The sequence below is a fragment of the Camellia sinensis genome, chromosome 13, assembly GCF_055761805.1.
Source record: "Camellia sinensis isolate YWXY chromosome 13, ASM5576180v1, whole genome shotgun sequence".
Lineage (NCBI taxonomy): Eukaryota > Viridiplantae > Streptophyta > Magnoliopsida > Ericales > Theaceae > Camellia > Camellia sinensis.
This window is the reverse complement of record NC_138973.1, coordinates 14,718,051-14,745,908: the sequence shown is the minus strand read 5'-3', so window position 1 is coordinate 14,745,908 and position 27,858 is coordinate 14,718,051. Positions and strand designations below refer to the sequence as shown.

At 32.2% G+C, this 27,858-nt stretch overlaps 1 protein-coding gene across 14 annotated transcripts in view; it reads left to right on the top strand.

Annotated features, from left to right (window-relative positions):
* LOC114264921 (rust resistance kinase Lr10-like) overlaps positions 1-24,958 on the top strand; it is a 36,644-nt gene extending 11,686 nt beyond the window's left edge. For 2 of the 14 annotated variants that reach the window (XM_082901583.1, XM_082901582.1), the window contains exons 2-3: positions 20,984-21,079; positions 22,742-24,109. In XM_082901583.1, coding sequence (XP_082757709.1) covers positions 20,986-21,079; positions 22,742-23,961 — 1,314 coding nt within the window. In that variant the 5' untranslated portion in view covers positions 20,984-20,985 and the 3' untranslated portion in view covers positions 23,962-24,109. The other 12 variants (XR_014348372.1, XM_082901585.1, XM_082901577.1 and 9 more) reach the window with 12 other exon arrangements.
* The last annotated feature ends 2,900 nt before the right edge of the window (positions 24,959-27,858 follow it).

Here is a 27,858-nt window from a genome sequence, read left to right as displayed (position 1 = left end):
AAAAATTACTGCCAAAATAGGAGTATTTATCCCTTGGCGAAATAAGGCTGTTATGGTTGCTTGAATTAATCCAATATGAATGTATTAAATTTCAGGATATTTCTTTTTCCATCTTGCAACCTTTTTCTTATCAAAAAAAGGAAGATCAATATTTCCTTCTTCTGACCATTTTGCTTGAGTGTTACCACTGTATTGTTCAAACACTCTTGCTGAAAAGAAGTTAAATTTTGAAAGTTTGTAAATTTCTGGAACAGCAACTTCTTGCATTTTTTCAAATTTTGCTAATTCTTCGTCGGTAAAAGTTTTTTCTTCTCCGATTACATCTCCAAGTCGAATTGCTTGTAATTCTTCTTGAGATATACTATTTGCTTCTTGAGATATTTCTTGATTATTATTAGTCATCATGAAGATTAGTTCTTCATCTGAACTTTCTTCATCACTAGAAATTTCATATAAGATTTCTTCTTCATCAGAAATTTCTTCTCCATATATTATTTCAAAATTTTGTTCTTCAAGGACTTTGATCATTTTCTTTGTACTTTTTTCCCGTTTTGGGCATTCGGGTGCATAGTGACTTTCTTCGTTACAAATGTAACATTTACAAGTTTTCTTTTTTGAAACACTTGTTGGCTTCTTTTTTCGAATATACTTTTTCTTTTTTGAAAAAGTTTTGTTCTTTTTCCAAGGTTTCCATTTATATTTTCTATGCTTTTTGAAAAATCATTTCCTTTTAGGAAATGTATTACAACCAATTTTTCAATTTTCTTTTAAAATTTTATCACAATTTTTTTGACCATATGGTGAGTTAGAAATTTAATTTTTTATTTGTTTTTTCGCCTTTGCTTCTAGACACCAATTTGCTATCAGCCATGCGAAAACCAAGATTATCATATTCTTCCTTCCCCATTTTTTTGAGAAAATCAGGATATGTTTTAATACATAACTCATCCCATGGATTAGGGAGTTTATGAAAAAATTGATCTAATCAGGGTTGATTTGCTGGTGGATCAATAAGATAATAATATTTTTTAAAAGTTTGAACATAATCTTCAAAAAGACAAATATTACATAATTCTAATTTAGTCAAAATATAATTTGCATCTGCTTGCAAATTAGTATCTCCTGCAAAACCACATAAGTTTTCTTTTATGATTTTTGCAAATTCAGCTAAAATTGTGTCAAGTGTGAGAAAATTTGTTAACAAAGCCCTTTTTTTACTTTTTCCAATTTCAGATTTTTCCCACTGTCTTAACCATTGCAACACATCTCCCTGGAGAGTTGCTGCAATATAATCAAGGAATTTTTCCTTTGACCAACTATTTTTATAATTGGTAATAATGATGGACAAGGATTGTGCCCAATCATCTATTGCTTGTGGTTGATCCTTAAAAGGAACATGAGACAAGTCTAAATAAGTATCATTTTGAGCTATTGGATACTTATGATTATTATCTTTTCTAGATATTACTGGCTCAGGTGTAGGATTGGAGGTACTTTCAATGTTAATATCATTTTTAACTTCATTTGTTTGAATAAAGTCAAAATTTTCTCCATCTCCCCATCTGCCAAATAATTTGGAATCAATTGGCTCTTCGGCCTTTCTTTTCCCTTTATTTATTTCTGATGAAATATCTTGTTCTATTGATTCTTCAGATGAGGATGGTTGGCTGTCATCATCATTCGTTGATATATTAATATCATAATTAAAGTGTTGTAAAAGGGCTTCATTTTCTAGATAAGTTTCTCTTATCTGATCCAGTAGCCTATTTCTTTCATCAATACCTAAGTCTGGGTCTTTATATAATTTTCTCCAATAATCCAATATTTCAACAATATTTTCATATTCAGTTTTATTATAGGTATTGGTTTGAAGTACCATAATATCTTCTGTACCATAAAATAGCCTAGAGATGTCACTATCTCCTGGACTATTCATTCCATCATTGTTTATGAAGGATATAATTTCTAATTTTGTCACCAAATTGTTTATTTGATTTTTTGCTTCTTTATTTAAATCAATATTTATTATAGAACCCAAGTTGTCTATTTTAAATTCTATAGACTCAACTTTAGTCTCTAGATAATTTTGATTTATTTTTTGATTTTTATCTAATTTAGAAAACCAAGAACACATAATATCAGTAATATTATTTAAACTAGAACACACACTATTTATATTTGCAGATTCTTTAGTAATATGCAGACTATGATCATATTTATTATTAACGTTATTTTTTGTATTTCCAAAACATATTATATCATCAGAATTAATTGTCATTTTAGATTGTTGTTGGTACCTAAGACCCTCCTAGTGTATTATCTGGTGCCTAAAACCTCTCTTTTATGATCTTAAAGACTTAATTATGACCAATAGTCAAAAGATCTTAATGAGTATATGGGCTTTGACATACACTAAGCATATAGGTTTTACAACAACTATAAATGAAACAAATAATTATAAAGATATAAAATACAAAAGATACACAGAAAACTTAGACGGAATTTTTAACTTAATTTATTTATTTTTTTTTTTATAACATAAAACACTCCATACAAACTTATATATATATCAAAAATTTATACATAGATAGAAATACTTACATAGTTTGATCTTGTTTTTCAAAGCTCTCCACCAAGCTCTGATACCAATTACAAAACTAAAAAGGAAAGGAGCTTTTTACTTATGGAATTATGGTGGAGTTATAGAATAAGGAATTATGATAGAGAACTTAGAGACAAAGAAGAAAGATGGAGAGAAGTTGAAGAGAATTTACATGCTTCATTATGTTGGCATAAAGGCCAATATATAGATTTACAAGAGGGGAATACAAACAAAATATAACTTATTGCATATCTAACTTATATCTAACATATCTAACTTTGTAAGACTTTACGTCTTAAAAGTTGCCAATTTTTTTAACTCTTTAGGCAAGCCTAGTCATAGGCTTTTTGAAAAATCTACCTAAAAGTAAATACAAAGAGACAAAAATAAATACATAAAGACTACAATTATTTACTCTTTGCTACAGTTTTTACAATTATATACACTGATACCCTTCACCTATGTGAAGTGGGGCTTCAGGTAAATAAGAGGGGGTAAAGAAAAAGTCTAAAACATGAGAATTGATCACAAAATTAGAGGTATGTTTCATTTCTTTTAGGTCCATAATCAATAACAATTAAGGAGGTATGTTTTAATTTAGAGATAATAAAACAAACTTGGGCCGACTAAAATGGGACCGACAGAGATGTAATCAAAATTTGAGTAATTATCACCAGGATTATCATATCCCTCAATCATTAGTAGGAAGTTTAGTCCTATTGAAAGCTTAATTTGAGTAAAAGGTTCACATACCAATAATAGGCAAGTAAAGAGAGTCTGAGGATGACAACTTTTTGCTTTCACCACAAACAAGATCACAAGCTGACTTTTCCTGGTCTTTCTTCTTCCCTTTATCTTTGAGTAAATTGATAATAAATACATATGAGATAGAGATTACTACGAAGATGAGAAGAAATTATAAGAAATTTGTATCCAATGGCGGCGTTAATAAATTTTTTTTAAAAAAAAGTTATTTATACAATCTGAGTATATTTAACACTAAATTTCATCTCACAAACAAATATTTCAATTAGTCTCAAGTTTTTTTTATTGATCTGTTAAATCCTATTAGTGAAGAGTTTCTTTCTGTGTGATCTTATTTTTTATTTTAGTAGTGTTTTGGTAGACAATTATACCATTTTATTAATGTGACAGATATGATGTCATACTCCAATGTGACAAGTATTAATGTGACATTCCAACAATGTGATACTTCAAAAAAATTAAAAATTTCTTAATTTACTTTTTCTAAATGTAACAACGTGACGAGTATGATGTGACACTCTAAAACTTTTACTCCAAAAAAAATAAACTTCTTAGCATACTTTTTCCAAATGTGACAATGTGGCGGGTATGATGTAACACTTTAAAAAAAATAAAAAGTCTTTAATATACTTTTCTCAAACGTGACAACGTGTCGGGTATGATGTGACACTCTAAAAAAATTAAAAACTCCTTAGTGTACTTTTTCCAAACGTGACATGTGACACTCCAATGTGGCAAGCATGATGTGACACTCTCAAAAAATTAAAAACTCTTTAATGTGTTTTTTTCCAAATGTGACACAATTTATTTTTTTTTTATCAGCAAATATTAATTGTTAGTTGTTAGATTAGCACCTATGGGAGAAAATCTCTCCACCCTTGGCAAAGCACCTAAATGCAAGCACTTTCATAATTCAACCCTCCTAAGGAGAATTGAACCCATGACCTCCTTGGGACTAAGCCCTAAGGAAGGCATGGTGGCCAACTAGGCTAAGCCTAGTTGGTTTCCAAATGTGACACTGTAACGTGACGGGTACAGTGTAACACTAAAAAACTCTTTAGTGTACTTTTTCCAAATGTGACACTCTAATGTGGCGGGCAAATGAGTCATTACACATCTAAAATGACTAAATGGATCACAAGAAAAAATATGGGACTATATGGATTATAAATTCAAAATATGAAACTTATTAATCAATCTCCCTTAAATCAATGTATACTTTTTACTTTAAAATAAAAAATTTATAAAAATAAATTTATGTATAAGAATGTCAAAATGTCATATTATTCTTGTTTAATTTTTTTTGTATAAATTTTATATTGAAATTACAATTTTTATTATGAAGATCTATCACTAAAACACCCAATTTTGAACTCTTGGGTGGTCGATGAAAGCAATGACAAAATGGTTTCTTTCAAGATGACAAAATGAAAGCAATGACACATTAAGAAGATGACAAAATGGTTTCTTTCAAGACAGTTTTACAACCCACCTTCCTCTTTCTCAATCAATCAAAGGGGAAATTTTTGTATGTTAATAGGATATCATATGGCATTATCTTACATCAATCACAAATATATATGTTTTTTACTGTTTCCAAACACTCAACATAAATATAGTGAATCCTACTATTAAAGTCAATCACAATAATAGAAGGTACCACATGATGTATATCCTATCTGCATACAAAAATTACTTCAATCAAAAAAACCGAAAACCCAGAGACATTTAAATTTAAACAACCAAAGAAAAAAAAAAATAACGCGTTTTCCTCATTCAACAACATATATCTTGCATCTAATGACTATTGGCAGTAATTTTATTTGAGAAAATATTAGATGAATGACTAATCAATAAACTAACAAAAATAGTAGAAACTGTGCCTGGTGCAAGTGAGGACCGTGCCTAATACAAGTCAGTCTTTTTGGGACCTCTGAGTTCTAGTTTCTTTCCATGAACTTTTATATAACCCTTTAACTGTGTGAAGTGGTGCTTCAGGTAAATAATAGGGGGGTAAAGAAAAGGTCTAACAACACAAATTGATAACAGAAGTTTAGTCCTATTGAAGGCTTAATTTGAGTAAAAAGCCCACATAACAATCGGCAAGGAAAGAGAGTCTGAGGATGACGACTTTTTGCTTTCACCACCAACAATCATCAGAGGCTCCTTATATAGGAGAAGATTACAGACAATTCATGATGGACTGGAGCTGAAAGGATGCACTGCACTATCTTAAAGCAACCGAAAGGAGCACTATCTATAAGTATAAAATATATATATGAGGATGTACTATACTAACATTATTATATGACTAACAAAAGCAATGGCAAAAGGAATTGAAAAGATGATTAAATGGTTTCTTTCAAGACAGTTTTACAACCCATCTTCCTCTTTCACAATCAATCAAAACCGACAAACCAGAGATATTAAATTTAAACAACCAAGAAAAAAAAAAAGGACAAATAATGCGTCTTTCTTATTCAGTAATTTTATGAATACAGAATTAATATCAAATCAATTACACAAAATATAAGTAGAGCAACGGGCTTACCATTAAAATGTATGATCAAAAAAAATTGAGGTGATTGGTTTTGTAATTAATTTTGCATTTTTAGATTTTATTTTTCTTCAGATGAAATTTTCTTTCCTATTTTGAAGTAAGCAGCTTCCATATTTGTACTGTGACGTGTTTCCTAAAATAATATACACAAAATATTTTTATTGTGTTTATTATAAAAAAAATGAATAATCTATTTTTAAAAATACAATTGTCAATTTTTTTTTAAACAAACACGGGAGAACTAAAACAAATAAAAATAAGAAGAGACATGAGAAAATTAAAACAAATAAAAAGAATGAGAGAGAGAGAGAGAGAGAGAGAGAGAGAGAGAGAGGAGTATGAGAATAGGGGCGAATAAATTTTTCAAAATAAAAATCTTGTGTGGCGATAGATGTAGGTGTTTGGCAAAAATTATTCAATGCTTCATGTAATATTGCTCCAAATCAATCCAAGCCATTCATTTGTTGGGACTCACTCACACCAATGCATGATTTGGATTGATTTAGGATATTGCCACGTCAATGCCCCAAAGGCAATGAATAATTGCTCGGTGTTTAGGGTTGGTTTATTTTTATTTTTTTTAGTGAATTTAAAAATAAAATAAAAAATTCAAAAAACTTTGGTTGGGTTTGGTTTGATTTTGAAATCTCAAAATTCAAAATTTATTTGGTTTATAATTTTTTCAAGACTTTTCCCAATCACGTTTGTCATCTCTTCTCACATTCTTTTATATCCTATACATCAATCAATTATTTTTTTTCCTTCTCCTCTCTCATTATCTTACATCCTTTCATATCGTTTAATCACTTTTTTTCTCACAATAATCTATTCAATTATTAAAAAAAAAAATTACAAATCATCACAAACGACAAAACTCCAATTTTGTAAAAACTATTTTCAAAATCAACAAGACTAGAAATCCAGAACTATTTATCTAGAAATAATAATCAATGGTTCAAATTTATTTCATTTACGGACCCTACACTTCATTAATTTAGTCTCTACCCCGCATATGTATTCTGAGTAAATTATGAAACCTTAATATTTTTGTTTCAAAACCAAACAAATCAGAACTCAACATTTCATGATTCAGGAGTCTTCTTTTCACACTAGGTTGAGTTTGGTTGTGCAGAAATTTGTGGTGGGGGAGGGAGATGCATGTGGGTTATAGATGGCTGGGGTTGGGAGAGAGAGAAGAAGGAGGGAGGGCGGTGACCAATGGTCGGGAATGGGCAGTAGTTACTCAGAAGAGACTGGGGAAAGGTAAAGAGGAAACAGAGCAAAAGGGGAAAAGAAGACAAACTTGTGCCTCCATATATTTGTAATTTGTGTAAACTACAAATACACTACTTGAGTTTTAATTAAAATAGGAATCGCTTCCTATAATTTTAGAAATTATATTTCACCCTTTAAGATTTTTAATTTCATAACAAATCACTCATTCTATTAATAAAGTAGCAAGTCAATTAACGGTTTTTAATGATGTTAGAAATATATTTCAATTAATAACTTAAGTAATTTTGTTATTATATAGGAGAATAATTATAAATTTTATTTTTTTTAGTTAATTCTATTAAATAAAAAATTTCTAATAATGACATATTTATAATTTTTCAAATTACAAGAAATAATCTGTATTTAAACAAATTTTAAGAGTGTGTTTATAATTTATCCTTATAAATTTTTTCTCCTCCTCCCGCTGCATATAATTTCCTCAATTTTTAATTTTTCGGGGGGCCCCTGCCAGCGCTGACTGTCCATCCTTGTGGGTGGATAGACTTCTGAACTTGTGGTCTTCTTCTCTGAAATTTCCTCTCATCTTTTTAGTATTCTCTCTCTCTCTCTCTCTCATTTGTATTTATTTATCAGTTTAGCCAAGGGTAAAGGGAAGAAAGAAACAAAGAAAATGGCAAAGTTTCTGCATTTGGTGGTGAAAGCGGAGTTCTCAACGTTTGTGCATTTGGTGGTGAAAGCAGAGTTCTTAACGCCCAAGTGTACACTTTCTGGCTTGTTATTGGTATGTCAATTTCTTATATTCAATTAAGCTCTCAAAAGGACTAAACTTCTAATTCATGATAGGGATTTACCCTCTAAAAAAATTAGACCGAGTTTAAAATTTAAATAATGAATATTTGTTGTCAATTGATCCATGTATTCTAGTCAACCCATGTTTGTTTTTATCCCAAAGTTCATTTATTTTATTTTATTTTTATCAATTCAAGCATATGTTTCTATCCTTTCTGATCGAAACATGATCAGACAGAATTTTATGAGACACAAAATACATGAATGAGCATAATTTTATAATATTTGTTAATGAAATCTATGTCTAAAAATTCATATTCATTAATATATTTCGATAATGTCTTCTTAACATTATTAGTGGAAATATCATAGAAAATGTACCAAAAATTAGAAAAATAATTTGCAAATCTCCTTTCTCGAGTGAATTAAAAAGTTTGACAAAGAGAGAAAATAATAGCACGGTAGAGTATAGACGCCCATTTTTTTCCACTAATATTAGAGATTAAGAACTTAGACACAAAACGTATTAAGAAAAACTATATCTAGCCTAGATTCAAATTTTATATGGTGGAATCCATGCACACATAGAATTGATCTGTATCATACACTGCATATATATTTTTAAATATTTTTCTGTATTTGAATTTTGAGCCTCGAACATGCTCTTAGTTGTTGGTCACAAACCTTTTTGTACCATGTGTACTTGATCATATTGCGCAATTGAGACAAGGTTTAGAACATATTAGGGAATTTGGGAAACAAGAAATCTGAATTCATGCCATACAATTGTTAGCTCTATTTTTAGGGGACCTTCATGTAGATCTTATTAGGTGAACTTATTGTTTAATAGGTCCTGTGAAAATTAATAACAATTTTAATCAAATACTATTAAAAAAGTCACTAATTATTAATTTTCAGCATAAGTTTGATAATGTTGTCACAAAAAATGTCACTAATTATAAGTTTTAGCGACAGTTTAAAAAATTCATCATAGAAAAATGTCACTAATTGTAAGTTTTAGCGACAATTTATAAAAATCGTAACAAAAAAAGTTACTAATTATCAATTTTTAGCAACATATACAAAAAATTCGTCACAAAAAAATTATTTTTAGTAACGATTTTATTATGACTTATTTTCAATAGAACTTAATGGAAATTAAGTCAAATTATTAGGACCCATTGATAGTTTATCTCTATTTTTATGATATTCATATTGTGTGGAGATCTTGGAAAAAGTTCAATTACACCAAAATAAAGCAAAAGAATTATACAAATATATGCAAATTCAAACCAAATCACAACTTCGCAAAAGATAACTGTTCAGATTAATCAAACACACCCACGAAGATGATCAATAAGCAATCACACACACAAATTAGACACAAATATTTACGTGGTTCGGTCCAATGCCTACGTCCACGAAGCAAAAACAAGAATTTACTAATAACCAAGCAAAAACAAAAACAGAGGAGGAAAAATATTCTCACTCAACTCACAGCTCTCTCTTTTAATTTTTTGATGATACAATTCAGCTTTTAGTGCTCCCTATTTATACACAAACGGGAAAGCCGAAAAACAAATCAATCTCTGCTTACCAACCTCTGCTTGCCAACAACCAACTATCAAAATAAATGGCAAGCCACCCTAGGTTTGAAAAACTTCAACAAATCTATATTGACAGCCTTCATACTTGACTTCCATCATAGTCAAGTTCGCATTGGTGTGGATCCTCAACAATTCTCCCCCTCTACACCTATGGAGAGTAGGATCCTTACTAGAAGTCCATCCCAGCAATGTCCCTACACACTTCAAGTTTGTCTCTCGAGACTACCTTTGTAAGCATATCAGCTGGATTCTTATCTATGTGGATCTTGACCAATTCCAATAACTGCTTCTCCACCACTTCGCGTATTCAATTATACCGAACATCAATGTGTTTTATGCAAGAATGGTATATAGAATTCTTGCTCAGGTCTATGGAAACTTTGTTCTCCCTTCAAGGTATTGCAATATTTCTTTATGTGACCCTCTTGGCCACAATGGTAACACTTAAACCTTGGCCGGCTCGTACCTTCTCTGTCACGACCCAAACTAGCCCCTAAAAGTTTGGACATGACCGACCTGAACTTAGGCCTCAAACCCAAAAGCAATATATATTCTATATCATATTAAGGCCTAACGAAAACAAATAACAACAAACTGAAATGCCCATTGAGCAATATCTAAATGCCAATATCTCAAAACATTTCATCACATACCATAATACATACATGGTCCATATATGTATATACAAATATATACAAGCCCCCTTCATGAGGTATAATCAAAACATCGAGAAATTTAAAGTTATACATACTAACAACATGTTTGACAAATCACCGATGATCCAACAATGTGTGCTATAAGAGGGAACTTCGCAAAAGGCAAAAGACTCTACTTTGCTTGGCTTGACACAATAGGGTCAACAAAAGGCTACCAAAACTAAACTAGGGCTAGCCCCCAGGTCGATCACCTACATAAACATACACAAATATAGAGTCAACAAGGCTCAGTGAATAACAGCAATATAAGGAGACTCATGTGAATAAGCATGAGATATGTAGCATATAATTTCGTAAGTTATTTGCTTGTCTCAGTCATGAATTCATAGCAAAATGGGCCTAACATTATACAGAACAGCCTTAGGCCCAACATAATACAGAACGGCCTTAGGCCCAACATATCAACAGCTGTTCGTAACGAATAAGGTAGATGGAACATCAGCATGTCTCAATCTCCTTTGGCCTTAAGGCCATGAGTCATAAATAGTTCATATCAGAACGGCTTCGGGCCCATCATTTACAACAGAAACAAAACGACCTCGGGTCTATATCTTATATGCTATTGTCCAATCATTCCAGTTATTCTATCAAACATAACTTATATAACATATGCCATTCATTAGCAAAGTAAATTAAGAATTGAATAAAACATATGAGCACAATACGTGAATAAAGCATATCGTTATACTACTATTACTCACAGTGATGTGGATGAGCAATAGTCCCTTCTTGTACGTGAACTACACATAGCATACAACTCACAAGTAAGTCATTTCCCTTTAGCTTTCTCTTTCTACTCAATATTCGATTCGTTAATCTGTGCGAAATTGTAAGCGCTTCAAAAGGATCAAATGTACATATAAATAATTTTAGAGGGTTAAATAGAGGCAAGAAGGTTGACAGAAATTTCCCCCATGTGTCGCACGTGCGGAAGTCTCCCACCGCACGTGCGGCTTGTACGTGCTTTTATTGCAGTAAGCCCCAATCTGTCTCCCATGTTTTCCACACGTACGGCTGTGCATCCTGCACATGTGGTCGCATGCTCTGTTTGAGCAATCCAAAATTCATCAAAAATCTAACTTTTCAAAGACATCTTAAGGCTCAACTACAACCAAAATTCCTTTCAACAACACAACATAGGATCAATATAAACATGATTCTCAATCCTAAACATATAATGACTCCTTTTTAGTAAAACATGTACAACTCAAACAATTATATTCCATCCAATTCCTCATCTTCTCATGGGTAAGCAAATATATATATATATATATATATATAAGGAGTTCACAATATGCAAGAATTAAAAAATCAGAAGATGAGTCATCTAAAGCTAACTCAAAATACTCTTAAAATACAAGAATCAACTTTCAATTAACATGACTCTTGATGATTTCCATGGACATGTTCTCAAACAAAGTCTTTATATCAAAACCCTAACTTATGTGAGTGAGAAACTTCATTTAAATACTTGATGACAATCAATTGAAGAGAGTTTTAGGGTATTTGAGTTGACACTCACTTTGAATTCCAATCTTTGAACTCTCTCAATTCCTCAAGCTCTTAGTTGATTCCCCCTTTCGCTCTCTTTTTTCTCTTCTCATTTCTTCCTCTCCAGGAGATATTTTATGTTTATGTTTTGATTCTAAGTGTTGCCTCTAACCCTTGTATCTCTTATAACCAAGGCTTAAACTCAAGTGAGCCTACAAAATCAAGTTTATCTACAGCTAGCTTAATTAAATCAATTTAATTCGTTACAAATCAAATTTTTACAAAAATTCATATTATGACCTAAAAATCATGTTGATCAAAACTGCAAAATCAATTTCGAGTTATCACGCTTCTAAGGCTTCTAATTTCTAGTCCAAACATCAAAATCTTAACAGATTTTTCTCACAATCGACAGATATGATTCCATAACCATATAATTCACATAATTAAACACAATTTCACATGGAATTTCACATCAAGCATATAATTACACATATAATGAAAGGCTTAAAGCATATAAGAAGGTCAGGTTATTACATTCTCTAGACTTCCCCATGTCTTAAGATCTTCCTTTGCTGCGTCCTCCACATTTGCTTCTCCCCCGCCTCTGCCTCTACCTTTATTTTTTATGACGAAAGCATGCGACTGATCTCCCCCCATGTCTTTTTTTCTTGCCTCATCACTAAATAAAGCATTAGTGACCATGTTCGTGGTCAGTCTTCCTTCAGGTGTAGAGTTGCTGAGGGATACCACTAACGTCTCCTAACTATCTGGCAAGGAGCTAAGCAGCAATAGGGCCTACATCTCATCATCTAGCTCCATTTTGACAGTTGCTAGTTGGTTCACCAGATTTTGGAACTCATTGGTGTGTTCTGCAATAGAGACACCGCCATTCAGCTTCAAATTTACGAGCCTTCTTATCAGGAGGGCTTTGTTCCGAACAGTCTTTGACTAGTACATGCATTCTAATTTTGTCCAAAGAGCATAGGCATCAGTCTCTTGCACGACATAATGGAAGACACTATGATCAATCCATTGTCTGATCTGACCAATGGTCTTTCGGTTCTTCCGCTTCAACTCTTCATCCTTCTCCGCAATTGGTTTAACTCCATTAAGCTCCATGGTGTCAAACAAATCTCGGCAGTATAAGACATCCTCTATTTTGGGCTTTCAAATTGTATAGTTAAAAGCATTCAACTTGATCATGGATTCCGAAATTGGTGTTAATTCCTCCATTAAAAATTGTCTTTATGAAAATGATCTCTTTCTGAACAATCAGACCTCGCCGTTGTGTCCGAACTGGTCAAATTAGCTGAAAAAGCACTTTGGATTGCCAAAATAAAAACTGCAAATTTTTGACATTTGATTTGTAAAATATGATCATATGGATGTGTCCGAGATATTCCAAACAGTAAGAAAACACTATTGGATCGCCAAAATCGAATTTCAAATGGCTCAGATCTAGCCAAAAAAGAGTTCGACTATTTAGATCTGCGGATATACCTTAGCTGCATAGCACCAGATAATCCTTCCTCTTCCTGGGCCGGGTCGGGTCAACTCAACTGGTTGATCAGATACTGTGATGACGTGGTGACACGTGTCGGAGAAGTGGCGTATAACATGGCGCTGACGTGGTGCCACGTGTCGTTGGCATGTTTGACACATGGCATCTGACGTGGCAATGACTTCAGCTATACCCAAAAAATAGAAATTAAATGCTCCATATGCTACCTGTGGGACTTGAACTCCAAACCATGGGATTAAGACTCCAAGACACTAGTGAACCAAACTGACCCTTGTGATGTATTTTTTCCCAGGTAAATATTTAAAATATTTAGTTTGGCTACAACATGGTCGTCTTCAACCTCCAGCCGCGAGTGGGACTCTGGTTCAGAGTTGACTTTACGCACCAAACTTTGACCGGCAGGTGCAGACCACCCTGATCTCCGTTTTGCCTATTCTTTATGGGTCTGGACTCCTCTCATTAAGAAGGTCCTTCTGGTGTACTCAAAATGTGATTTCGAGCAACTCAAAAATTTCAGTTTCGAAGAAAAATGCTCTATTTTTTTTATTTTTTTTTTTGTTCTGAAACTCGTTCACCTTGCTCTGATACCACTTTGTTAGAATTAAACACACCTACAAAGATGATCAACAAGCAATCACACACACCAATTAGACACAAATATTTACATGGTTCGGCCCAATGCCTACGTCCACGGAGCAAAAACAAAAGCAAATAAGGAGAAATATTCTCACTCAACTCACAGCTCTCTCTCTCTCAAATTTCTGATGATACAATTCAGCTTACAGCTTTCCCTATTTATACACAAACAGGAGAGCCCAAAAACAAATCAACCTCTGCTTGCCAACCTCTGATTGCCAACAACCAACTATCAAAATAAATGGCAAGCCACCCTAGGTTTGAAAAACTTTAACAAATCCGTATTGGCAGCCTCCATACTGGACTTTCATCATAGCCAAGTTCACATTGGTGTGGATTCTCAACAATAACATACTCCAGAGAATCTCTTATTTGACAGTTGGTATGTGATCATTTTGCCCAATTAAGCTTTCAAAATAACTAAACTTCTAATTAATGATAGGGGACATGGTAATTCTACAGATAATTAGAGCAAAATTTTCCATTGATTTATAATTAGTTTGACCATTTCACATTTGTCCAAATAAAATTTCCATGAACAATCAAAACTGTGAAGGTTGGTTTTACAATATTCCTTTGTCCCAAGCAGACCTTTGTTTGATCCTCGCTCCAGTGCCTAAAATAAGAAACACTCTGGTTGGGGATGTCAGAATTAGCACTGCGGTCGTTAAGTCTGATTCTGGATGAAAGGAGATAGGTTAGATATTTTGGGAATCAATTAAGTTTGGGTGAATGTGCATACCATTCTTTTTCCAATTCTCTTCCTTGTATAGAAACCTTGTGTAGATATTTCTTTACGTAAATTGAGTTTTTCATCATTATTACAATCTTAAGACCAATGTCCTTATTGCACCTCCAAAAAGGGACAACTTAGGCTCACTTCGATTGGGCTAGTCATGCCAAACTGACCTTTGTAGTCGCCATGAATGCTCTTTAATTGTCGGCGATTGTTTCTCGGCTTGTCACCTAATCGGCGCATAGATCACTCGGCATAGTATCTCTAATCTAGTGGGCCTGGTCAAGTATGGGTCTAATTGGGCCATCAGTGATGGGCTTATACTATGTTTGCCGAATGTATAATTTTCATACTCAACTCCCACAAAAATGTATGCATAATAAATGTCAAAACTCATTAGACATATGGACCCAAGGAATCAAAGAGTCAGGTTGTCCTTGCTTTCCTTCAATGCTAGTTTGGCTGAATTTCCAAGTGTTTTCTATTCTAATTAGACATGGACGGAATCAAGATTTCATTTTTAGAAGCCAAGCATGAAGATATATATATATATATATATATATATTAGCGGTTTGCAATTCGAAAAAAGACAATAGTATAAGAATAATGATCAAGAAGAATGTATACATAGTATAAGTTGTTCAAGTAGTAATTGTCTTCTTTATCAAACACATGATCTAGATTTTGAGTCTCATCCTATTCTTAATATAATTTTTTTTTACTTAAGCACCAACAATTACATAATGATTATTTTAGTGATTTTTTTATTATTTAAGAAAAGACGTGTAAAAAAAATAGAGGGAATTATTTTTTTTAATAGATAGTCAAAGTATAACAAGAGTAACAGAATAGTTTGAAAAAGTTTCAAATCAATTGAAACTTCATAGAATATTTTCAAATTTATGAAAGAGTTTATAGCTTTAATTATTAAAGTTGATAAAGTTTACCACTAATTTAAAATTATTTTTAAAAACTTACACTAATTTGTAATTTTTTCCAAATAGTTTATAATGATTTGATAATGACTTTTCTCACTATGATAATTCATAACTTTTTAATATACATAACATAATAGTTTATAGCATACTCGCAATAGTTTATAAATAATTTTTTTTAATGATTTTTTCTATCATAGTATAACCACAATAATAAATGATTAGCACTACAAAAATTTAATATCTTTTATTATAAAAAAATGATGTATATCATAGCCTTGCTAATATATTTATGTAATGCGAATGACATAAAGGGGGGCCAAGCCTATAAATTGGGTAGTTTTTGGTACTTCGGAGGGACATGGAGATGTCTAGAGAGATTATTGCCCTGGGCCCTGACATATCCGGGGAATTTCCGCCTATACCCCCAATGACGTCTACAGATTACTCTCCTCCTTCGGGCAACGGGGCTGCAGGTAAGTTCATTCATGAAGTAGAAATTGTAAAAAAATAAACTATAATAATATAGAAAAAAAATATAATATTTATTTTATTTTATTTTATTTTCAATTTATAGGTGCAATAGTGTTTGTGGTAGTATTTCTAGTCATCGTCTTTGGCTCAGTGGTTTGCGCCAGGATAGCGAGAAAAGCAATTGTTTCAGAATTACGAGCAGCAGTGGCTCCACCACCTACCTTAAATGTGGTTCGAGTTTGGGAAATCGATGCACCAACAATAGAGAGGTTACTCAGCTCCAGAGTTTCTTCTCAAGAACTATCCCATTACACACAAATGTGATGTTTACAACTTTTGTTTGAGATAGTAGGGAGGAGGAGGAATACCAAAGTTGGGATTGATGAGAGCATGGATTGGTTTCCAAAACATGTATGGGATAAGTTTGAGAAAGGCGAGTTGGGAGCGATGACATTGTTGTGCGGAATCAAAGAGAATGACAGAGAGAAAGCAGAGAGAATGGCAATGGTGGCTTTGTGGTGTGTTTAGGACTCTCCCCAAGAAAGGCCGCCAATGAGTGTTGTAGTGAAAATGTTGGAGGGAGAAATGGAGGTGAAGCCACCTCCTAAACCATTCCATTATTTGTATTCTGTGGTGGATGTGCTGAATCCACCAAACAGTTCAGACTATACAAGCAATGAAGGAAGTAATACACATTGGTACAAGGACACAACTCCTATCATGGCTAAGCATGAGATACAAATGGCCAGTTCAAGCTAAAGAATGAGAATCCTTTGTAATTTGTACCCTAAAGAGAAAAAAAAAATGTTTAATAATGATTTATAATATGCAATATTAATGTATCTAATTTGTACGCTAAAGTAAAATGCTTGACTTTTTTTTATTTTATGTATCTTATAGTTTGTTTATCTTCAGAAAAATGCTATATTAGTGAGACTATGGAAGGAGATTAGTGTAATTTATCCTCAATCATTTTTATTTACCGCTTGAGTTGCACAAAAATATTAGGTAAAATAAGTTTTTTTCAAATTGTTATTATGCTTAAACAAGGACAAGTAGGAGTTTAATCTTAAGGAGGCAAATGTATATATTTCTCTAATGAAATTTTTATTGAATCCTATTATTACTATATTAGGAGAGTTGATTCGTGTGTTCATAGGGACTCTATGGGAATTTCATTGAAAAAGTAAAATTTATTTGCTATTTTTTCAAAAAAAAAAATTTAATAAACATGTAAAATGAAATATCAATTTCTATTAATACAATGCAAAAAATATCACAAAACTATATCATCACATATATTTATTCAAAAATATATAATCAATAGGATATATGACTAGATAACTTACTATAAAATTATCATATATCATGTTTTCACCAACATTTGGCACACATTAAAAGTTGTTGACAACTTTTAAAATTGGAGATGCTTAAGAATATCAATCTCATAATTTTGTAATTAAAATTTAAAATACAGCTGTCTTACATTGTGAAGTCATTGGGATAACATTTATGTAAAAGTTTGCAAATATTATCATTTTTGAAAGCCGTAAATAACTATCATTGGAATATAAAACAAAACTATGAGGGTAATGTTAAGAATACCAAATTTTCTATCAAATACATGACCAAATGTCTTATAAGAGTTTGGGGTCCGCAATTTTGTAGACTCCACACTCATTTGATCATTTGTTTGGTAGAAAAATTTGGGACCTATAACATTTTTCAAACTAAAAAAAAAAAAAAAGTAACTATCACGTTCTCCTTAGTTCAATTTTTACAAATAACTTCAATCCTTACTAAAGAAGAATAATAAAATAAAGAAACAAGGAGGGGGGAAAAAGGAGAAGAAGAAATTTTGAAATAAATATGAGAAAGATAATGAAGAAAACAAAAATAAAAATCAAGTTGAAGAGAGAATAAAAAAATAATAATAAATTAAATAAATTGAAACAAAAGAAGAATAAGAAAAGGCATGAGATAACTGAAACAAATCAGAAGAATAAGAGAGAGATATAGAGAGTCATTTAGACATGAGAATATCTTAGGGACAAGTATTAATTTTTTAAAAAAAACACTAGGGGGTAGTGAACTTTGAAAAATCTAAAAATTTCCTAGATGTTAATTTGTGATTATGTATCAATTTTAAGTAGTAAACAACAATTCCAATTAAGCAATCAAGACAAATCGACACAACGATTTTACGTGAAAAAACCACAATTAGACACCTCCAATTGTGATAAAAAAAACCATGGGTAAAATCCACAAAACAATCCACTAAAAAGACATAAAAGAATTACACAGGTATGCTCTCAATTACCTAGCGAATCCACACCCAAATTGAACCAACCCCTATGTGTCTCTTCCAACCCCGTCTTCACCTCGGAATTGTCTTGACGATGAGCCACTCCAGAATCCACCAAAACTTCAAGCTTAAATTCTTCAGAATCTACCGAAGAACAACTCTCTCTTTTGTATAGAATGAACAAACGAACCTTTGATGTATTCTTCTTAACCCATGAGTTGAATACTCAATTAAACATCAAAGAAAACTAGCAAAATATCCCCAGATATAAACCTTAATATCCAAAAAGAAGATCTGGAGCAATAATCCTAAAATTTGACAGAAACACGTACTTATAGAAATCTGGAACTGCGAAGCTCGCTCGAGTGAAGACTCTCTCGCTCCAGCGAGGAACCAAAAACGCGTGTTTTCCATAAGCGGCTTCGCTCGAGCCAAACAACCTGCGCTCGAGCGTAAAATCATCCTTCTTAGGTTTTTTGCCAGACGCAACCTTCGCTCGAACGAGAACTCCTTCGCTTGAGCGAGCAAGGACGAACATGCAATTTCGAATGCAATTTTGCATTTTGCTTCGGGGGCGCTGCCCCTCTACCTCGCCTGGGCATTGCCCCGGACCCGCCAAGGGCCATTGCCCCCTGGACCCCTGCGAGCTGACCGGGCAGCTTGATCCCTGTCATAGTCAGCGATGTGGCAATCTTGAAAGAATTAACATCACAAATTTCTCTTCAAGGCACAGTTCGGGTTGGATTCGCATCTAAGTACTCATAATCTCATTGAAATAAAAAGAGCGAATAAAAGTACAACTAAAAGGAGTTTTGTCAAACGAGATTGCCAAGAATAAAAACCTAACAAACTTATATAATTTATAGGCATGTTCTTAACTAATACTATTCTATCGAAGGAATTTTGTCAAAACTTCTATTTCATGATAGGGATATTGGTAATCCCTGTATAAAAATATATATAGACAAATTAAAATTTTAAATAATGAATATATATAGACAAAAGGTCTGATTTCTCTCCCATTTTTAGTCAAAACTTGGGGGGGGGGGGGGGGGGGGGGGTGTGGTCCTGCCAGCCCCAAAAGTCCATCCTTGCGCATAGACTTCTGAACTTGTGGTACTCTTTGAAATTTCCTCCTCTCACCTTCTTTGTACACTCTCTCTCATTTATATTTATTTATCAGTTTAGCCATTAGTTCTCTCTCTCTCTCTCTCTCTCTCTCTCATCTACATTTATTTATCAGTTTAACCAAGGATAAAGAGAAGAAAGAAACAAAGAAAAAGGCAAGCTTAGTCTGCATTTGGTGGTGAAAGCAGAGTTCTCAACCCAAGTGTACACTTTCTGGTTGTTGTTGGTATGTGAATTTCTTACTCAAATTAAGCTCTAAAAAAACTTCTAATTCATGATAGGGGTTTTACCCTGTAAAAAATTAGACCAATTTTAAAATTTAATTAATGAACATTCAATGAGATATTTTAGTTAACCCAAGTTTGTTTTATGCTAAATCTCCCTTCTTTATTTTTATCAATTCGAGGATATGTTTTGATTCTTTCTTTTTTTTTTATCGAAACATGAATATTTTATAAAGCACATAAAATATATGAATAGGTATAATTTTATAATATTTGTAATATATATCTAGAAAATCATATTTATCAATATATTTCTATGTAGTGCGTTCCTAACATTATTAATGAAAATAACATAAAGAATCATGTATAATTGTTTACGAAAGACTAGAAAAATGGTTTTCAAATCTACTTTCTCTACTAAATTAAGAAGTGTGATAAAAGGATAATCTAATCATCAGATTGAAAAAGGAAAAATGACATGATGACATGATAGTCATCAAATCTAACTTTTTAATTCACTAGAAAATAGACGTTCAAGATTCAATTTTTTTCTAATCTTTCTATTCTAAGAGTGCATGAGTTCCACAATACAAGCGTTGAATTTAGGGTAGATATAATTTTTTCTTGATATTTTTCTATATATGAATTTTTAATCTCTAATATTACTGTTTTAAGAATAGATGATCTGGTTTCTCCATATATATGTGACTGTTTTGACGACAAAAATGAGAGTCTATACTATATAGTGCTTCAATTACAATCTGCTAGTCCTTGAATACTAGTTTAAAGCGCTAATATATTGAAATCCCTCTTTTCTGCGAAAGGTGAGACCAGGGGCAAGGTAAGCAAGATTTCATTCCCCACATAATCGATATTTTTATATATTTATCTTTTTTGGACCAATTTATAATTAGTTTTCCATTTCAAATTAATTTGACAGGAAAAAAAATTGAAACTCACAATTTAAGTTGTACAATTTTATTCACAATGATATAACAAATTATGTGTCTAATTTTTAATTTGTCACAAATTTTATCATGTAAGACCTAACTCCGTTATCATATATCATTAAGGGTGAATTGCGAAACTTAAATAGCAAGTGTTTAGTCTTTTTTCTATATAGTAATCTTTGTCCAAATAAAATTTCCATTGACAGTCAACAAATGCATGATAAATGTCAAATTTTTGTACCCAAGAAATCAATGCTGGTTTATTTGAATTGAATTTTCAAAGTGTTTTTGATTCCCACCCCAGAGATGTCAACGCCTGTCTCCGTCAGCAATCTTTCGGCCAACTTCTCCAACCCTCCCCCGCCCGACATCTCCAGCAACGCTGGGACAATAGCTGCTGGTAAGTTAGTTCATCAAGTTGAAGTTGTTTTAAAAATTAAAAAAAAATATGAAAAATTAGATTTAGCACCTTTACATTTTATGCTCAATCTCACTTTTTGTCTTCTGACCTTTAAAAAGTCACAATCGACGTCTCTTACTTTCGGTTAAGTTTCAATCAAACTCATTTGTTAATCTACATTAAATAAGATGCCTAGCATGGGTTAACGGATGGATTGAATTGGAACTTCACTAAAAGTGTGAGATGTTTATTCTCAATTTTTTAACGGTTATGAGGTAAAGTGAGACCGGATGTAAAGTATAATTTGTCCTTTACTGCATTGTCTTGATAGTGGCCATATGAATTTCACCTGCTACTTGGGTTGAATTGGAACTAGAGCATGTGAGGTTTTGTCTACCACTTTAAAAGATTAGGGGCCAAAGTGAGACTGGCTGTAAATTGCACGAGTGCTAAGTATAATTTACCACCAAAAAAAAAAAAAAAAAAGAATTACAACAACAAAAAAAAAAAGGATAAATTACATTGGTAATTCCTACGTTTATCATTTGTGTCATTTTAGTTCTTGTAATTTTAATTAGTTTAATTTTTATCATTGATTTTAAATTTTGCATCAATTGATCTAATTGATAATGCCGATAGGTTTTTTAACAAAAACTTTTCACTGAATTAGTTGAGATTAAGTCACTGAATTGATAAGTTTACAATTTTGCTCTTAAGAGCGTGACACATGTTGTTCATATGTTCATTTGCCATAAAAAAATGCTAACAATTGGACCAATTTGAGACAAATTATTAAATTCAAGATCAAAATCGATTCAATTCAAATTATAAGGGTCAAAATGATACAAAGATTAAATTATAGGGACTAGCAGTTTAATTTTTCCAAACAAAAAAACTCATGTGACAAATTAAATCTTAATTATTTTTTTTTAAAAAAAAAATCATTTTCAATTCCAAACTTTTAAATTGATCTCTGTTGTATAAGGCATATATATATATATATATATATATATATATATATATTCATATATATTGCCTTTTAGTACACCCAACTTTACAGACAGATGGAATGTTGAAATTGATATCAATTTAGAAGCTTGGAGATCAATAGAAAAAATTAAAAATTTAGAATTTAACTTGTTATAAGTGTCAAATTTTGAGAATTTTTTTTTTCTTTTTTGTAATTTCTCAAATTAATACAATAACAATATATCAACGGATTAATTATATTGTCGGTCCTCTAATTTTAGTAAAATTTCATTTTGGTCCTCACAATTTCAATTTAAACCATATAATTTTAGTTTTGTTGTAATGCCAACTGTCTGTCACTTATCATAAGAATTTTGAAAAGAAAAATATTAGATGTAAAATTAAAGAGACTAATGTGAAATTCACAAGAAACTATAGGATTATTGATGTAATTTACACTTTCGTCCTTTTAATTTTCCATGTGGTTTGTTTCGTTCAAAATATTTAGCGGCTAATGATAGAGGGATAACATTGCAACAAAATTGAAAATATGAGGTCCAAATTGTTTAAATCGAAACCATGAAAACTGAAGTGACACTTTGCTTACAGAACCTGTAATTTAAACACTAAGATTTAACTTAATTGCGAGCCCAAAATGTCACCATTTCGATGATTGTTTGTTTGTTTTTCTAGTTACAGGCATAATAATGTCTGTAGTAGTACTTGTAGTCATTGTCATTATCTCATTGGCATGGGCTAGGAGAAGAAGAAGGAGAAAAAGAGCAATTGGTCCAGAATTGCCAACAACTGTGGCTCCACCACAGACCTTGAATGTGGTTCCAGTTTGGGAAATCGAAGCGCCAACAATGGAGAGTATCGTCCAAGACTTGGCAAAGAAGAAACCGGTTAGATTCAAAGCCCAACAACTATGTAGTTTCACAACTAATTATTCTACAAGGTTGGGTTCCGGAGGTTTTGGGATTGTTTACAAGGGTCAATTTCCAAATGGAGTTAAGATCGCAGTTAAGGTCCTCAATAGGAAATCGAATAATAGAGGAGCAGAGGAACAATTCATGGCAGAGGTGAGCACTATTGGAAGAACATACCATATAAATTTAGTCAGGCTATACGGTTTTTGCCACGACAACTTTATGAGCGCATTGGTGTACGAGTACATGGAAAATCGATCACTAGATAAACACCTTTTCAGTGATACACAAGCAATTGAGCGAGAGAAGCTGCATGAGATAGCGATTGGGATAGCAAAAGGTATCGCTTACCTACACGAAGAGTGTCAACCGAGGGTCATTCACTATGACATAAAGCCCGGTAATGTTTTGTTAGATGCCAATTTTTCTCCCAAAGTTGCTGATTTCGGGCTAGCAAAGCTTTGCAATAGAGACGACACACATGACTCTCCCGAAGGATATAGAGGGACTCCTGGTTACTCAGCCCCAGAGTTTCTTCTCAAGAACTATCCCATTACAGATAAATGTGATGTTTATAGTTTTGGTATGCTTTTGTTTGAGATAGTAGGGAGGAGGAGGAATACCAAAGTTGGACCTGATGAGAGCTTGGATTGGTTCCCAAAACAAGTATGGAATGAGTTTGAGAAAGGCAAGTTAGGAGAGATGGCATTGTTGTCGTGTGGAATCAAAGAGAACAACAGAGAGAAAGCTGAGAGAATGGCAATGGTAGCTTTGTGGTGTGTTCAAGAATTGCCCCATGCTAGGCCGCCGATGAGTGTTGTAGTGAAAATGTTGGAGGGAGAAGTGGAGGTGAAGCCACCTCCTAGACCATTTAATTATTTGTATTCAGACTATGCAAGCAGTGAAGAAACTAATACATATTTGTACAAGGACACCACTTCCATCATGGCTAATTCAAAGATACAAATGGCCAGTTCAAGCTAAAGAATGAGAAACCTTTGAAATTTGTACCCTAAAGAAAATAAATGCCTTCATTTTTTCTTTTTCGTGGTTCGTCTTTAATAAGCATCTATGAGATGCAATATTACTGTATGTAATTTGTACCCTAAAGTAAAATGCTTGACTTTTTTTAGTTTGTTTGTCTTTAGGAAAATGCTACATTAGTGAGACTATCAAAGGAGATCAGTCTAATTTACCCTTAACCATTTTTACTTGCCACTTAACTTGCACATCACCAATTGTTATAGACTAATGGGTCTTACATGAATTATTAATAAAACATTAGATACTAAAAATATTAGGTAAAATAAGTTCCTTTCAAATTCTTATTTGGCATAGATAGGGACGCATGTAGGATCTTGATCTTGAGGGGGTGAACGTATATAGTATATGTTTGGGAAGATATCAAATCAGTCCTACTTTTATAAATTTTCATTGGGTCCTATTAACACTATACATGATTCATGCGTTCCCCAATTGTATATAGTATATGTTTGGGAAGATATTGTTATCATCAATATGTACATGTGTTATAGAACTATTGAAAAATGAATATTACACATTTTGTTGTTCTGTTCTGCTATCTCAGTCCTCTTCGTCCCTCAAGCATCTGTCTCATTCTTTCCTGTCATTGTAGATATCTCCGATGTTCTTTATCAGAAACGAAAGCACCTTTGACGTCATTTTCACAGGTGATAAGCCCGTTCAGTCTCTCTTTCTCATATTCCCTTTCCTCTCACTCTACAGCTAATCTTCTCTAACTTTCATTTTCTGTTCCATGGCTTTAAGTCGTTGATTAAATTATTTAATGATTGTCATCACATTTTGTTTTTTTTTTTTTTGTATTATGAGAGATCCCGATTGGTGATTCTAAGATTTTTAGTGATTTGCTTAGTCATTTTGTGATAATTGTTATGAAACCTTGTTACTTGATTACAATATTTGTGGTTTATAAAAAATCTGGATATTTTTGCTACATCAATTAGTTGTGTTGTTACGTATTATGTAATTGATGTCATAAAATTTTTTGGGTTGGTTATGACATTTGTGATTTGTAAAAATTTTGATTATTTTTATTATGACAATTAGTAGTACAGTTATGCATTTTGTAGTTGATGCTATTAAATTTTGTAAGTTGGTTATGACATTTGTGGTTTTTAAAATTTTTAGATGTTTTTGTTACACCAATCAGTGGATAGTTACATGATTTTTGGTTAATGTTACATAATTTTGGGAATTGGTTATGACATTTGTGATTTTCTATAATTTTAAACAATTTTGTTACGCCAATTAGTGATGGCATTATGTATTTTGTGTTTTATATTACAAAACTTTGTGACTTCATTATGATATTTGTGGTTTTTAAAATTTTAAATATTTTTATTACGCCAATTAATGGTGTGATTATACATTTTGTAGTTGATGAGTAAAATAGTGTTTTTTTATTAATTTTACTTAATAAAAATAGATAAAGGATTTATATTAAAAATTAAAAAAAAATTAAGTATAAATTGTTTTAATTTTGTTTTTTATAAGGATCATTACATAATTTCGGCCCTATGTTCTCCAAAAATTTGGAACAAACATCCAAATTTTGTCAAAATCAAAATTCCCTCATTAATTGTTTTTGACAAATCCCTAGACCCTTTCTTTAGCCCAAACAAGAGAGAGAGAGAGAGAGAGAGAGAGGGAGAGAGAGTAATTTCTGGACTTGGGATGTGATGCGAGCCTGTGGGCCAAATTTGCACCCCTATATGTGAGTAATGATTATGATATAGGTGATGTTGGTTATGAGGCAAATGGTGTTGGTTATGAGATGTGGTTATGACATAAGTGGGTAAAGGTTATGAGATATATGATTAGTGATTATTAGATATGTGATTTTGGTTATGAGCAGAGTGATGTAGTTATAAGTCAAAGGGTGTTTGGTTATGAGATATGTGATTAGTGGTTATGAAATATGTAATTTTGGTTATGATCAAAGTGGTATGGTTATAAGCTATGTGATTAGTAGTTATGATATATGTGATGTTGGTTATGAGATATGTGGGTAATAGTTATGAGATATTTGATTAGTGATTATCAAATATGTGATTTTGGTCATGAGCAAAGTTGTGTCAAAGGGTGTTTGGTTATACTATATGTGTTAGTGGTTATGAGATATAAGATATTGGTTATGACCAAAGTGGTGTAGTTATGAGCAAAAGAGTTGTTAGTTATGAGATATATGGCTAGTGATTATGAGATATGTGATATTGGTTATGACTCAAAAGGATTGGCTATGAGATGTGGTTATGATTCATGTGGGTAATAGTTATGAGATATGTGATAAATAATTATGAGATATGTGATATTGGCTATGAACAAAGTGGTGTGGTTATGAGCAAAATGGTGTTAGTTATGAGATATGTGACTGATGGTTATAAGATATGCCATGTTGGTTATGAAAAAAATGTGTTGGTTATGAGATATGTGACTAGTGGTTATGAGATATGTGATGTTAGGACCCTGGACTCTAATTTCCTTTGCCCTCTTTTTGGTAACCGGTTATACAGGCTACCAGTTCAAAATTAAATTATTAAAATAATTTAGTTATGTGATAGTTATGAAATAATATGGTATGTATAAATAACTAAATTATGAGTTAATATGATAATGATTATAATCTATATGATATTAGTTATAATATAAAATCACATATCCTCATAACTGATGTACGGTACATCCAAATGTACCATAAAATGCTGGACTTTTTTTATTTTTTATTTTTAATTTATGTATTTTATAGATTATTTATGGAAGGAGATTAGTGTAATTTATCCTTAATCGTTTTTATTTACCGCTTGAGTTGCACAAAAATATTAGGTAAAATAAGGTCCTTTCTGTCACGGCCCGTATTTTATTACTCGAATAACATTATCAATATTCATTAATCAAGTCCGTTTACAAATGTCAATTCATCTTTTGATAAAATGATGAATAATTAAATATACATATTCCTTCTCGTGATACAACAATGACATTTTCATACAAATAAAAGAAATGCCCTAAGGCTTACAATAAACGAGAGGACACTACTTTTTACAAAAAAAAATAGCACTCAGCCAAACAAACAAATAAAGTAGTACAATCTATCACTACATTACGCTCATGAAATGGTAAAATCCATTGTTCGATCTTCAAATTCGAAAAGCATTCCCTGTACACATGTACAGGCAGGGGGTGAGCAACCACTAGCTCACCAAACAATCTCATATTAAAATATTAGAAGATATCCAGGTGCAAAGGTACTCATACATATACGTGAAATCATATCATGTCAAACCATATGATTGTATTATATAATCTTTTAAATTCAATTTATTTAATTAACCACAACTAGTTAATTTAAATAAATAAGCATGCCCCAAATGCAACATGACATCCTTTTTCAATTCATTCAATTACCAATTTGTCAATTGAATCAAATAATTAAACAATTCATAATGACATTTAACAAAGCATCAAGTACATTTTATACAGTCCTATGAGATTAATGCATATGCCATGTCATGCTCAAAATATTTTTTTCATCTTTTGAAAATCTTGTGCACAATGCCAATTTGAAAACACATAAATCCAACGATTTCAATAAAATTTCAAGGTGGTAAACACGACTCAGATAATTCCTAGGTTGGTGTCTGCAAGTGGGCATATTGAGCACTACCAAATCCCCACTTTACCGATCTCTCACCGAAAGGGCAGTGGTACCTCCTCCGCTCGTATTTTCGGTCTTTCATCCCGGACACTCCGGCCAACTTAACCAACATCAAACTACACCCCCTATCCGGACTTACCAACATATTTACACAAAACAAATCAAAATGATTTTTGTTTCACTAA